Below are 15,977 nucleotides of genomic sequence, written 5' to 3' on the forward strand. Positions count from 1 at the left end.
AATGTAAACAGGACAATCCCTGTTAGCTCACTGACCTGCCTGTTAGACATTTTACATTTAGTCATTTAGCAGACGCCCTTTGACTTACAGGAGCAACTAGGGTTAAGTGCCTTGCTCAAAGGGACACATCGACAGAATTTTCACCAAGTTGGCTCGGGGTTGGCACTTAACCCCCCCCCCCCCCACAACAACAGCTTTCCAGGCACCTTGTGTGGCATCCCCCCGCACCTCTCTAAAACCTTTGTATGTATGTGTCTTTCAGAGGGGCTGGGTTAAAATCAAAGTTAAATTTCGGTCTTGTGTGCAATTGACCAATAAACTGATCTAAATGAAGGCCTGGAAGCTTGGCACACTGTCACACTGCTACAAGTCATCTAGCATAGATGTTTTTCCTCTGCCTTTCCTCCCGTCTGCCTACTCCTCTTGCCCCTCTCCTCCCCCTCTTCCTCCTACCACCTCCTCCCCCTCTACCCTTCAGACTCTCTTTCCCAAGAAGCACTATGAGTGTCTGACTAGCTGTGAGTTCCTGAAGTCTGTGGAGGGGGTGAAGCAGGGGGACTGCCCGGCTCCTGATAAGGCCAGTGGCTTCGCTGCAGCCTGTGTGGAGAGCTGTGAGGAGGATGGAGAGTGCTCCGCTGTCAAGAAGTGCTGCACCAATGGCTGCGGACACACCTGTCAAAACCCCAAGAACCTCTACAAAGGTACAATGACACACATGTACATGTGCAGTATAACATCCACTGGGTACAACACCGACGCTAGATACTGAACAGGACTATTAAAATGCACATGGAGCTTTCTGCTCCTTCCTTTTGTTGTTATATATTGATAAATACTATTGATAAAATACTATTCTGTTACTATTAAAGATTGAATCCGCAGTAGGGAGAACAGCACCAATGTCTGCCCCATGGGTATTGTTTTTGTTTTGTTAACTAAGTAGTGGTGAGGCAAACGTGGTGAAAATAATATTGCAATACATTTTCTTCTGTTCTATCACACGTGCAATGATGTCTGTGTCAACCTGATTGCAGTAACTTCTTTGTTGTAATATTGCAAACAGACATGGCAGTTTCACCATTAAGGATTCCGGCTTAAACTTGAATTGATGTCGGACAACTCAGACTCATGACCCATGTGGCAAGGAATAAAGGCTATCGCGGACTACAAAGGCAAATCTAATTGTGTGGTGCCCACGAAGCCTCCCACCCAGATGAGCTTGACACATTCTATGCTCGCTTCAAGGCAGACAATCCCGAGCCATCTAGGAAGAGTTTCTGACCAGGTGCTTCCACTCTCCGAGGCTGACGTGAGTGAATACTCACAAAGCCGCTGGCCCAGATGGCATCCATGGCTGTGTCCTCAGTGTGTGCTGACCAGCTGGCGGGCATCTTCTCTGACATCTGCAACCTGTCTCTGTCTCAGGCTGTAGTCCCCACCTGCTTCAAGGAGACCACCATCCCAGTGCCCAAGAGAAACAAGGTGACATTCCCAAATGACTAGCCCTGTCACACTCACCCAGGTCATTATGAAGTGCTTCGATAGGCTGGTCATGGTCCATATCAAGGCCAGTATGCCAGTCACCCTGTACCCACTCTAATTTGCCTACCTCTCCAACAGATCCACTGAAGGATCCATTTCCATCACTATTTACATGGTCAGAACACTTCTGGACACGAGGAACAGCTATTTGAGAATGCTGTTCTTTGACTACAGTTCAGCAGTCAACACTATTGTTCCCTCCAAGCTCAGTGCCCTTGGTCTGGACACCACCCTCTGCAACTGGATTCTGGACTTCCTGACCACAGGCTGTGAGGATTGGCAACAACACCTCCTTCACACTTCACACCTCTTCAAATACTACAGGCAGTGTACTGACCGGTTGCATCACAACCTGGTACTGGAATTGCTCTGTCCACAACCGCAAGGCCCTCCAGCGGGTGGCGAAGACAGCCCAGTTCATTACTGGGACAGTGCTCCCACCCATCCAGGACATCTACTCGAAACGGTGCCTGGGGAAGGCCTGCAGCATCAAGGACCCCACATGTCCCAGCCACAAGCTGTTCTCTCCCTTATGGTAGGGCTAAAGGTATCGGAGCATGAGGTCTGATACCAACAGGCTCAGAGACTGCTGAAAAACTTTAATTACACTGACCACGTGCTCTGATTCTCCACACCTTAGCACACACTCACTCATTCATGCTATAAACATATGTCACATCACATCACATGCTACCAGGCTCATTATTATGGCTAAATACTGCACAATTTAAACACTTGCATCCCCAATTCTCCCATCCCCAAAAAACATGTAGATATTGGACTATAAATTGTCTTCCTGTATTATACTTATGCTAAAAAAATATATACTGTAAATTCTACTGCCATTTACTCTTTGTATTATTATTATCTTTCATTATTTCTTATTGTTTAGAAGGAACCTGTAAGTAAGCATTTCATTGGATGGTGAATACCATGTGTATCCTGTACATACGACTTATAAAACTTGAGCTTGCAGTTTGTATAAATTTGTATTACACGAGTAGTGCTGCAAACTCCAATTAGTTATGCAGTGAACCATATATTTGAATTTTGAGTCATTTCAAATATTTCCTGTGAGTTTCTCAACTCAATCACAACATTCTGTACATATTTTAAGATACATCCAGTGTGTGAAATTGTTCCAAATCAGCTTCAGGCTCACAGATGCACAGAGCGAGAGGGAGCACTCCACTCCAGTAAAACTGTTTAATGGCACAGCCTGAGGTGTCTGGATGTTGTGAGGAGAGCTCGTAGCCCATTGCGTAAGAGCGAGACTGTGCCTCTGTGACAAGAGATGGAAGCTGCATCTCTTCTTCAGTTGTATGTTATATCAGCAGCCCACCGCCTCTCTGGCTGCTGACAGCCTTGGGCCATAATAAGGCAGGAGGAATGGAACTGAGCCTGGCTGCTTCTTTCTTTAAGTCTTTGAAGCACTGCAGTGACAGAGTTGGGATTACTTTTGAAGTGCACACACAGATGTGTGTGAGGGGGGTGGTGCATATGTGTGTTGAAGCGTGCATTAATAATATTCCTATATTCTAAGAGAATCAATGGCAGTGTCATGGCCAGTTGTTGTACAACCTTTGTAGATGGAGAAAGATGAAAGGAGATATATCCTTGAGTTTAATGCAGGAATATACTGTCCTCAATTAAAAACATTCACCATAGATCACAGACAAACGTATAGAACCAAACAGTTGACTGTCCTGCTAATCCAAACACTTACTGTAGCCTATGGTTGATTTTTGTTTTGGGATCAGATTTGCACGTTTTAATTAGCTGTCTGGTTTAAGTCTGGATAAAATTCCAATACTGATCTCCAGTGTTGAATGTGTAATTATGTGCTCACGGTGTGGATAGAGTAATTGTTTCTGTATGTGCACAAATGGAGCGTTTCCCCCATGGAGATCGCTCTCAGATGTGTGTGGTGTGTGCATGCACGCTCCGGTGAAGGTCGACAGGGAGTGTGTGTGTGGTGTGTCCCTGACTGAGGAAGGGTGCACTGTAGAAAGCAGATCTTTTTGTAAGTGCTATGTCTTCTGAAGACCCTACTGGGCCCAGTCCTATATCTACCATATAGAGCTGTTGTCTTTACATCAAAACTCAGTGATATTACTTACTATTCAAGTCTGAAACTTCTGTTTTCAAAGCTGCACTGGGAATGTGGAGTTCTGAATAAGATATGTTGTGAGCATATGGAAAATCGCTATTTCACTGTGGTGCAGAATTTGAGACTTTTCAGGGTTTGAGATTTTATAGGAAACTCTAATTACGAGAATGCCTCGTTATTTCTTAATGAATGTACGGTATGTATGACTATCCTCCAGATTCTTGTTTTCTCCTCTAAGAGACTGTTATTTAGTGGGAGGCTAGCGAGAACAGAGGCTCCTATATAGCGCACAGAGGCTCCTATATAGCGCACAGAGGCAGATGCTCTTATCTCTTTTTAGTCCCCTCTCTTCTCCCTCCCTCTTCTCTCTTTCGCTCGCTCTCTCTCATGCGCACTCAAGTTTTATTGGTCGTATGTACAGGATACGCATGATATACATTGTCCAAGGAAATTCTTACCTCCAGGTTCCCTCTCGACAATGCAACAACATTAAAATATAATAACATTATAGCAGTATAAGTATAATACAGGAAGGCATAGTTTATAGTCAAATATTTACATGTGTATTGGGGATGGGGGGGGGGGGGGGCAGTGTATGAACTGAGCAGTATAATAAGAGTCTGGTAGCATCAGTTGTGATGAGTGCTAAGGTGCGGAGAATCAGAGTAGGTGGTCAGTCCAGTTCAAGTGTTCAGCAGGCTCTCAAACTCTGAGTCATGATGGCTTGGTCGTCATTCGTAATGGATAATTCTACTATCACATGGAGACCACAGACCAGTGTGGAAAAGCATGTCCTGTTCTCAAACCGTGTCCTCATGTACATCTGTCAGTCTTTACTCATGAGCTATCTCCCTCTGGAGAAGCTGTTGTTGCTTGATCCTCCCCAGCTGTTCACAGCTCCACACCACTTCAAGACGAGCGTGAACCGTGCCTGACCACCACGGGGTGTGGCTGCTCAGTGTTTCAAAACAAATGCAGTCATTTAATGTACGTATGTGAAACATGTCTTCATTGTTAACCACCAGAGCTGTATATAACCATGTATATTAATGGCTCTGGTAACCATGGCATGACACTGAGCACTCCTCTGTATTTACATTATGGGAGGCCATTGTACTACATTAACCTTTTGAAGAATGTATTGTTGGATATGTTGTGTTCCTCCCACAATGATTGGTGCTCTTTTGCCTTGGCCCATGTAATTAGCCAGGTCGTTATGACAGTGTGTGCGTGGGCATCCAGGAGAGTTATTGTTGGAATGCGTGAGACATGAATGGACGCTCAGCTCTTCATCACTGTTCGTCAGGGATAACGTCATGGCTGTGTTTTTTTTGGATTGGGCAGAGCAAGTATGTGGCCATTGAAGGATGAATCCTGTGAGTATGATTATTGGATGGGACCAGGACCCATAGTGGTAATCTTTGTAGGGCAGAGAGCTGAGCGAGGGTTTAGGATTGGTCGCTTAGCTGCATGTGGAGGGTTGTTGGATGAGGAGTGTGTGTGTGGCTGAGGGAAAATGAGACGGGTAGGAGGAATGCTGTGGTATTGTGCGTTCGTCATTGACGCGCGCGCACACACGCTGGAGCTATAAAACAATGGCAGACAGATTTTCCTCTGTGTAGAGCCTCTATCTACGAGACACAAGACTGACTCCATATGTGTCTGGCAAATGGGCCCTCCATCTCCCACCCGGCATTTTATAAGCATCAATCAATCACGTTAAAAAGCCTCTAAAAGAGATGTAAGCCTGCTTATGCAGCACAGGCAATTCAACACTATTGTGAGCACTTTGTTTGCTGTTACTTTACAACCTTGAGTTCGTGTTTTATACTGTATGTGTTTCATGAATGCAGAGCAGCTCTAGATGCTCCCTCTCCTCAGTTGGAGCAAAGAGGTCCTTGGGTAAGTGTGTGAGAACGCCAGGTGATTTTATTCGAGAGGTATGGGATTTATTCAGTGATTTTCTGTACTCCTGAACGTTGTTTCCAATCTCCATCTCATTACCACTCAGCCCATGCTCTATCAATACGTCACTACCTCTCAGCTGAAATAAATCCTCCAGGAGAGAGTTAATCTGTCCTGGCCGCTCACTTTAAGCGGCCAATTTATTGCACATTGAAAGCGTTTGATTGGGTTGAAGTGAGGAACAATGAGGCAAATGTAATGTGTGCCTAATGTGCAGTTGATGTCGGAAGTTTACCTAGTGGTTAGAGCGTTGGACTAGTAAGCGAAAGGTTGCAAGATCGAATCCCCGAGCTGACGAGGTAAAAATCTGTCGTTCTGCCCCTGAACAAGGCAGTTAACTCACTGTTACTAGGCCGTCATTGAAAATAAGAATTTGTTCTTAACTGACTTGCCTAGTTAAATAAAGGTACAAAAAATAAAAAATAAAAATTTAAACTCAGTTTTTCACAATTCCTGACATTTAATCCTAGTAAAAATGCCTTGTCTTAGGTCAGTTAGGATCACCACTTTATCCTGTTTGGGATAGGGGGCAGCATTTTCACGTTTGGATGAAAAGCGTGCCCAGAGTAAACTGCCTGCTACTCAAGCCCAGTTGCTAATATATGCATATTATTAGTGGATTTGGATAGAAGTTTCACTCTGAAGTTTCTAAATCTTTTTGAATGAGGTCTGTGAGCATAACAGAACTCATATGGCAGGTGAACCTGAGAAACATCCAAACAGGAAGTGGGAAATCTGAAGTTTGTAGTTTTTAAACTTTTGGCCTATAGAATACACAGTGTCTATGGGGTCATATTGCACTTCCTACGGATTCCACTAGATGTCAACAGTCTTTAGAACCTTGTTTGATGCTTCTACTGTGAAGGAGGGGGGGAATGAGGGCTCTTTGAGTCAGTGGTCTGGCAGAGTGCCACGAGCTGGTGACGCTCGTTCACGTGAGAGTTAGCTTGAATTCCATTGCATTTCTGAAGACAAAGGAAGTCTCCAGTTGGAACATTATTGAAGATTTATGTTAAACATCCTAAAGATTGATTCTATACTTCGTTTGACATGTTTCTACGAACTGTAACGAAACTTTTGGACTTTTCGTCTGCTTGCGCATTGTGCGTTTGGATTTGTTTACACAACATGGCGTGTATCTGTTTGGCTTGATTCGTTGTCTGAGCACCGTACTCAGATTATTGCATGGTTTGCTTTTTCCGTAAAGTTTTTTTGAGATCTGACACAGCGGTTGCATTAAGGAGAAGTATATATTTTAATTCTATGAATAACAGTTATATTTTATCAATGTTTATTATGAGTATTTGTAAATTGATGTGGCTCTCTGCAAAATCACCGGATGTTTTGTAAGCAAAACATTACTGAATGTAACGAGCCAATGTAAACTGAGGTTTTTGCATATAAATATGCACTTTATCGAACAAAACATACATGTATTGTGTAACATGATATCCTATGAGTGTCATCTGATGAAGATCATCAGGTTAGTGATTAATTTTATCTATATTTCTGCTTTTTGTGACTCCTCTCTTTGGCTTGAAAAATGGCTGTGTGTGTTTTTGGGACTTGGCTTTCGCTGTAAAGCCTTTTTGAAATCGGACACGATTGGTAGATAAACTTCTTGTTAATCTTTCATTTGGTGTATTGTTAATTTATGAAAGTTACATATTTCAAAAAAATATTTTTGAATTTTGCGCGCTGCCTTTTCAGTGGAATGTTGTCGGAACCACTAGCCAGCCGTAAGAAGTTATTTTAAGAATGTGAAATGTCAGAATAATAGTAGAGAGAATGATTTATTTCATTCATCACATTCCCCGTGGGTCAGAAGTTTACATACACTCAATTAGTATTTGGTAACATTGCCTTTAAATTGTTTAACTTGGGTCAAACGTTTTTGGTAGCCTTCCACAAGCTTCCCACTTGAAGTTGGGTGAATTTTGGCCCATTCCTCCTGACAGAGCTGTAACTGAGTCAGGTTTGTAGGCCTCCTTGCTCGCACACGCTTTTTCAGTTCTGCCCACAAATTTTCAAAGGGATTGAGGTCAGGGCTTTGTGATGGCCACTCCAACTTGACTTTGTTTTCCTTAAGCAATTTTTCCACAACTTTGCTTGCAATCCTGGTCATTGTCCATTTGGAAGACCCATTTGAGAACAAGCTTTAACTTCCTGACTGATGTCTTGAGATGTTTCTTCAATATATCCACATAATTTTCCTACCTCGTGATGCCATCTATTTTGTGAAGTGCACCAGTCCCTCTTGCAGCGAAGCACCCCCACAACGTGATGCTGACACCCCCATGCTTCACGGTTTGGATGGTGTTCTTTGGCTTGCAAGCCTCTCCCTTTTCCCTCTAAACATAATGATTGTCATTATGGCCAAACAGTTCTTTTTATGTCAGGCCAGAGGACATTTCTCCAAAAAGTACGATCTTTGTCCCCATGTGTAGTTGCACACCGTAGTCTGACTTTTTTATGGTGGTTTTGGAGCAGTGGCTTCTTCCTTCCTGAGCGGCCTTTCAGGTTATCTTGATATAGGACTCGTTTTACTGTGGATATAGATACTTTTGTACCTGTTTCCATCAGCATCTTCAAGGTCCTTTTGCTGTTGTTTTGGAATTGATTTGCACTTTTCGCACCAAAGTACGTTCATCCCTAGGACACGTCTCCTTCCTGAGTGGTTTGACGGCTGCGTGGTCCCATGGTGTTTATACCTGCGTACTATTGTTTGTACAGATGAACGTGGTACCTTCAGGCGTTTGGAAATTGCTCCCAAGGATGAACCAGACTTGTGGAGGTCTACAATTTTTTTCTGAGGTCTTGGCTGATTTATTTTGATTTTCCTATGATTTCAAGCAAAGAGGCACTGAGTTTGAAGGTATGGCTTGAAATACATCCACAGGTACACCTCCAAATTGACTCAAATGATGTCAATTAGCCTATCAGATGCTTCTAAAGCCATGACATAATTTTCTGGAATTTTCCAAGCTGTTTAAAGGCACAGTCAACTTAGTGTATGGTAACTTCTGACCCACTGGAATTGTGATACAGTGAATTATAAGAAGTAATCGGTCTGTAAACATTTGTTGGAAAAATGACTCGTGTCATGCACAAAATAGATGTCCTAACCGACTTCTTAACAAACTATAGTTTTGGCAAGACATTTGTGGAGTGGTTGAAAAATGAGTTTTAATGACTCCCAACTTCCGACTTCAACTGTATGGTATGTATGGTTGTGTGTGTGTGTGTGTGTGGCCTTCAGAAAGTATTCATAACCCTTGACTTATTCCATAATTTGTTACTGCCTGAATTTCATTCATTTTTTTCTCAACCATCTACACACAATACCCGATAATGACAAAGTGAAAACAGGTTTTTAGACATTTCTGCTTATTTTTTGAAAATTAAATACAGATATCTCAATTACATAAGTATTCTCACCCCTGAATCAATACATTGTAGAAGCACCTTTTGGCTGTGATTACAGCTGTGAGTCTTTCTGGTTAAGTGGTTAAGACCTTTCCAAACTTGGATTTTGAAACATTTCCCCATTTTATTATTAAATAAATTCTTTAAGCTCTATCAAATTGGTTGTTGATCATTGCGAGAGAACCATATTCATGCCTTGCCATAGATTTTCAAGTATATTTAAGTCAAAACTGTAACTCTGCCACTCAGGAACATTCACTGGTAAGCAACTCCAGTGTAGATTTGTCCTTGTGTTTTAGGTTATTGTCCTGCTGAAAGGTGAATTCATCTCCCAGTGTCTGGTGGAAAGCAGACTGAACCAGGTTTCCCTCTAGGATTTTGCCTGTGCTGAGCTCCGTTCTATTTATTTTTTATCTTGAGAAACTCCCCAGTCCTTAATTATTACAAGCATACCCATAACATGATGCAGCCACCACTATGCTTGAAAATATGGAGAGTGGATTTGCCCCAAACATATTACGTCACTTTGTATTCAGGACAAAAAGTGGATTGCTTTGCCCCCCAAAATTTCAGTATTACTTTAGTGCCTTGTTGCAAAGAGGATGCATGTTTGGAATATTTTAATTATTTACAGGGTTCCATCTTTTCACTCTGTCAGTAAGGTTCGTAGGAGTAACTACAATGTTGTTGATCCATCCTCAGTTTTCTGCTACCACAGCCATTAAACTGTAACTGTTTTAAAGTCACCATTGGCCTCATGACGAAATCCCTGAATGGTTTCCTTCCTCTCCGGCAGCTGAGTTAGGAAGGACGCCTGAATCTTTGTTGTGACTGGGTGTATTGATACACCATCCAATGTGTAATTATTAACTTCCCTATGCTCAAATAAATTACCCTATGCTTTTTTAAATCTATCTGCCAATAGGTGCTCTTTGCGAGGAATTGGAAAACATCCCAGGTCTTTGTGGTTGAACCTGTGTTTGAAATTCACTGCTCGAATGAGGGATCTTACAATTATCTGTATGTGTGGTGTAAAAATCATGTTCAAAACTATTATTGCACAGTGAGTCCATACAACTTATGTGACCTGTTAAGCAAATGTTTATTCTGAACGTATTTAGGCTTGCCATAGCAAAGGGGGTTGAATACTTATTGACTCGAGACATTTCAGCTGTTCATTTTTTAAATAATTTGTAAAGATGTTGAAAAACATAATTCTACCTTGACATTATGGGGTATTGTGTGTAGGCCAGGGATAAACAATCTCAATGTAATCCATTTTAAATTCAGTCTGGAAAAAGTTGAGGGGTGTGTTTATACTTTCTGAAGTCACTGTGTGTTTACCCATGTACTGTGTGTGTTTTGACATAGTGTAAGCTCCTCTGCTTTCCACTCTACCTCACATACCCAGAGGCTAATTATCTGTTTCCTCCTCCCCAAAGAGACAGATGGTAAAACACATTCTCTTCATCCAAGAGTATATCACGGTCCATCACAGCACAATGACCATGCTATTGACCCAATGGACAGTGTCTGGCTGTCTGTCTCAATCTCAGTGGTGATGTTATGTCATTTTTCTCCAAACGTCAGTCTCCCAGTGATGATGTCATGTCTCTCCTTAATTCTGTCGCACCGTGATGTCATGGCCTATTCTCTACCAAAGTCAGTCTCTCAGTGATGTCATGTGTATGTGTTCTCAGGAGCTCCTCTGAAGCCTAGGCAGGAGCTAGTGTTTGTGGAACAGCTGTCAGGAGGCCTGGAGATCCGCTGGTCCTCTAAGTTCAACATCTCTGTGGAGCCTGTCCTGTACGTGGTGCAGCGCTGCTGGAACTATGGCATCCACCCCAGTGAGGACGACGCCACAGAGTGGGAGACCGTGGCACAGGTAGGTCAGCACACTACACCACAACATACCAAACCAGGCTTCTCTGAATACCTTACTGCATGTGGATCGCTCTTTCATTCACATACAGCACATTGTCATCCAACCATTTCATTTAGTTGCATGCTCAGTACTTTTGTTGAAAGATTTAACATAAAATCTGTGATGCATTCTTTGGGGGAAAAACAAACCCTAAAACTAATATTTTCACCACACGAGATAGATGTGAGAAAGTCAGGGTGCTACTCCACAGCTGTCATTCAGACTGTCTGACACTGTTGCACATTCCTTACTGTCAGTGTCTTTGATCGTTTTGCAAGGAAAAACAGACAGATGTCGGATGTTGCAACAACACTCACAAAAGTTGTGACCCTGTGTGACCTCTGACCCCTGTGTGCCTGCTCTCTCCCATCTGTCCCTCAGACTACAGAGGAGCGCGTCCAACTGGCCGACATCAGAGCCAGCAGATGGTACCAGTTCAGAGTGGCGGCCGTCAACGTGCACGGGACCCGCGGGTTTACTGCCCCCAGCAAGCACTTCCGCTCCTCCAGAGGTAGGCTACGTCTGAGTGTGTGTGTGGGGCCCCTGAAATGAGTGTCAGTTCCTGTGTGACACCCTATCCTCTCTCTTTGCTACAGTCAAGGCCTAGGAACAGGTGGGACAATCCTTTACAACATTATTTTCCTCAGTAACGGCCCATTGACCCATTTTGTTACACATCTGCATGTACAAATTGTGTTTTCTGCGTATTGCGTTGGTGTGTCTGTGACCTTTTGGCTAGAATTAAATCAAGCATGCACTGAGGAAAACCCAGTCTGCAGAAACATACATACATACATACATACTTACATTACATTACATTACAGATTATTCACACCCGCATGCTAATTTATTGCAAGCAAATAGCTAAATGATTTTGTCAGGATGTCTTAAAAATCCATCACAAGCATACGTAAGCCTTGATTTTTTTTTTATCCCTACCTAGCAAACCTGAACCTCAAATCTGATTTAGCATTCCCTAAGCATTCCTTGCCCTTCCGATCCTAAAGGTGTCAATTCACACTGATGCCAAACAGAACATAGTCATCAGAAACCCCTGAGTGCAGAACATGTTATTTTCTGCATAGTGTTGTAACCAGACCGTTGTACGTGTAGCTCTTCAAAGGTGGGCTTTTCCCTCTTTACAGCCATATAACATGTAATATGTCAACTGCATGTAAGTTGTTGTCTGGCTTCCATGGAGAATGAGGTAAGGTAGGCTGCTCAGTGCTTCAGATCTGTGCTACAAATTAGCACTGAGTTTGATGGCTGGCTGTAGGGCTGTGCTGATACCTGTCCTGCTCTGTGTGTTCCCACGTTGAATGACACTAAATAGCTCTTTAATGTGACTGTAGATGACATTTGTTAAAGCACCCGGCCAATTGTTGTGGAATTCCTGTAGATCACAGGTTTATGATTTAATATTGTGTCTAGATTTGATCTGATGTCGAGCCGATAGGCTCTGTTGGTGTACAGGGAGAGCTGTGCGTAGCGTACTGCAGTGCACTGAGATCAAGTTTTGGATTTGACCCTATGTCTGAGTTCTCGCGTTTGCTTTACTAACATGCCTTTGGGTAGAGCTTTTGTCAAGTGGTAACCACCTTTGTCTTGATCTTCAATATTTATAGCTATAATAAGATACTAGTGGAATACTCACCAGGGAACCAAAATACAAACCACCTTACATTTTAGTAATTTAGCAGACGCTCTTATTCAGAGCGACTTACAGGAGCAATTTGGGTTAAGTGCCTTGCTCATGGGCACATCAACATATTTTGCAACTAGTTTGCTCAGGGATTCGAACCAGCGACATTTAGGCACCACGCTCTTAACCGCTAGGCTACCGGTTTGGTGGTAGTGGTACATTACATACTGCCTGAAGGACCTTCCTGGTCATTTCTATTAATATGGTTAAACAGCACAAATACTACCTACGCAGATCGATCAAGATGGCGTAACACAAGTATAGGGAAAAAGTGGAGGAGCAATTCAACGAGTCGGACACCAGGCACGGGACAGCTAAACACCTTTTTCTCACGCTTCGAGCACAACAACGACTCTGAGCTGGGGAGAGCCCCGATATAAATGCAACATGTAAAGTGTTGGTCCCATGTTTCATGAGCTGAAATAAAAGATCCCAGACATTTTCCATACACACATTTAGTGCACAAATTTGTTTACATCCTTGTTAGTGAGTATTTCTCCTTTGCCAAGATGATCCATCCACCTGACAGGTGTGGTATATCAAGAAGCTGACTAAACAGCATGATTACACAGGTGCACTCTAAAATGTACAGTTTTGTCACAACACAATGCCACAGATGTTGGCATGCTGACTGCTGGAAGGTCCACCAAAGCTGTTGCAAGATAATTCAATGTACGTTTTTCTACCATAAGTCATTTTAGAGAATTTGACAGTTCGTCCAACCGGCTTCACAAATGCAGACCGCATGTAGCCATGCCACCCCAGGACCTCCATATCCGGCTACTTCACCTGCGGGATCATCTGAGACCAGCCACCCAGACAGCTGATGAAACTGAGTATTTATGTCTGTAATAAATCACTTTTGTGGGGGGAAAACTTATTCTGATTGGCTGGGACTGGCTCCCCAATGGGTGGGCCTATGCCCAGTCATGTGAAATCCATAGATTAGGGCCTAATGAATATATTTAAATGTACGAATTTGGCACATCCTCATCGACAGGGCCTCCATGGAAACGGTAAAAAATTGAGTTTCTCGGCGTACTCATCTCCGAGCAGCTGAAATGGTCAAACCACACTGTCACCGTTGTGAAGAAGGCATGAAATGTTGTCTGTTCAAGAGGGGCCTCCGTGTTCTACAGGAGCACCACTGAGAGCATACAGTCGGCCTGCATCACAGCCTGGTACGTTAACTCCACTTCCGTGGACCGCAAGGCGCTACAGCCGAACGCACCAATCGGTTCACACTGACTGCCCTCCAGGACACCTACAACACCAGATGTCGCAGGAATGCCAAGAAGATCATCAGAGACCTGGCCTACCCGAGCCACGGCCTGTTCTCCCTGCTTCCGTCAATAAGACATGGGCAGTACAGGAGCATCATGGCAAAAACTGGAAGCTTGGCTTTACATAGCTCAGTCTGATAATCAGATCAAACTTTATTTGTCACGTGCTGAATACAACAAGTGTAGACCTTACTATGTAATGCTTACTTACAAGCCCTTAACCAACAGTGCAGTTCAAGAAGAGTTTAGTTCATTTGGTAAATATTTTCTTAAGTAAAAAAATAATAAAAAGTAACACAACATAACAATAATGAGGCTATATACAGGGGGTACCGAGTCAGTGTGCGGGGCACAGGTTTGTTAATTTGTACATGTAGGTAGGGGTGAAGTGAAAAAAGCAAGTAGCAGCAGTGTACAAAACAAATGGTGGGGTGTCAATGTAAATAGACAGTGGCCATTTGATGAATTGTTCAGCAGTCTTATGGTTTGGGGGTAGAAGCTGTTAAGGAGCCTTTTGGTCCTAGACTTGACACTCCAGTACCGCTTGTCGTGTGGTAGCAGAGAAAACAGTCTGACTTGGGTGACTGGAGTCTCTGACAATTTTATGGGCTTTCCTCTGACACTGCCTATTATATAGGTCCTGGATGGCAGGAAGCTTGGCCCCGGTGATGTACTGGGCCTTTCGCACTACCCTCTGTAGCACCTTACGGTCAGATGCCGAGCAGTTGCCATACCAGGCAGTGATGCAACCGGTTAGGATGCTCTCAAAGGTGCAGCTGTAGAACTATTTGAGGATCTGGGGACCCATGCCAAATCTTTTCAGTCTCCTGAGGGGGGAAAGGTTTGTCGTGCCCTCTTCACGACTGTCTTTGTGTGTTTGGACCATGATAGTTCGTTGGTGATGTGGACACCAAGGAACTTGAAATTATCGACCCGCTCCACTACAGCCCCGTCGATGTTAATGGAGGCCTGTTCAGCCCGCCTTTTCCTTTAGTCCATGATCAGCTCCTTTGTCTTGCTCACATTGAGGGAAAGGTTGTTGTCATGGCACCACACTGCCAGGTCTCTGACCTCCCTATAGGCTGTCTCATCGTTGTCAGTGATCAGGCCTAGCACTGTTCTTTCGTCAGCAAACTTAATGATAGTGTTGGTGTCATGTTTGGCCACGCAGTCTTGGGTGATCAGGGAGTACAGGAGGGGACTAAGTACACACCCCTGAAGGGCCCCAGTGTTGAGGATCAGAGTGGCAGATGTGGTGTTGCCTACCCTTACAACCTGGGGGCAGCCCGTCAGGAAGTCCAGGATCCAGTTGCAGAGGGAGGTGTTTAGTCCCAGGGTCCTTAGCTTAGTGATGAGCTTCATGGGCACTATGGTGTTGAACACTGAGCTGTAGTCAATGAATAGCATTCTCACATAGGTGATTCTTTTTGTCAAGGTGGGAAAGGGCAGTGTGGAGTGATTGCAATTTTTACCATCATACTTTGTTTTGGCATTTTGCAGAAAACTCTCGCTGCATATTTTATAAAGCATGGATAACAGCTGGTTCGCTCTGAAACAGTGAGTGGGTTGGGCACAAGTTCAGCCCAGAGTGTTGTGGACTTAGTTCTGGACCCACTTTCAAGTGGGAGAGGGAAGGAAGGGGAGAGGAGCTGACTGTAGCAGGGCTGTAGTCTCCGTAATCTTCTTAAGAGCTAATTCCCTCTGGTCTGGCATCTGGCCCTGCCCCTTTCTCTGACTGCCTGGCCCTGCCTGGGTCTACCGGCCTGACATCCATACTTTACTGTACACTGTAGCTGCCAGAAATCCTAAGACAGACCCCATCTGGCCAGCCTCAAAACCAGCCAGCTTACTTACTTGCACGCATGCCCCCCAGTAGGGAGAGTCGAGGAGTAGATGGAATGTGAGGGTAGAGCCAAAGTGCGCAGCATGTGTTTGGTGACCCTTGACCTGAGCTCTCCGTCTTGCATAACGCTGTCATAAACGTGAAATGACACCTGTCATAACATTTCATGACTGATTGTCAGT

At 43.8% G+C, this 15,977-nt stretch overlaps 1 protein-coding gene across 1 annotated transcript in view; it reads left to right on the forward strand.

Annotated features, from left to right (window-relative positions):
* LOC139403672 (anosmin-1-like) overlaps positions 1-15,977 on the forward strand; it is a 72,623-nt gene that overhangs the window by 33,990 nt on the left and 22,656 nt on the right. The window contains exons 4-6 of the mRNA XM_071146973.1: positions 479-701; positions 10,744-10,928; positions 11,349-11,478. Of these exons, the coding sequence (XP_071003074.1) occupies positions 479-701; positions 10,744-10,928; positions 11,349-11,478 (538 nt within the window). The remainder of the gene's footprint in view (positions 1-478; positions 702-10,743; positions 10,929-11,348; positions 11,479-15,977) is intronic.

The sequence above is a fragment of the Oncorhynchus clarkii genome, chromosome 3, assembly GCF_045791955.1.
Source record: "Oncorhynchus clarkii lewisi isolate Uvic-CL-2024 chromosome 3, UVic_Ocla_1.0, whole genome shotgun sequence".
Classification (NCBI taxonomy): Eukaryota; Metazoa; Chordata; class Actinopteri; order Salmoniformes; family Salmonidae; genus Oncorhynchus; species Oncorhynchus clarkii.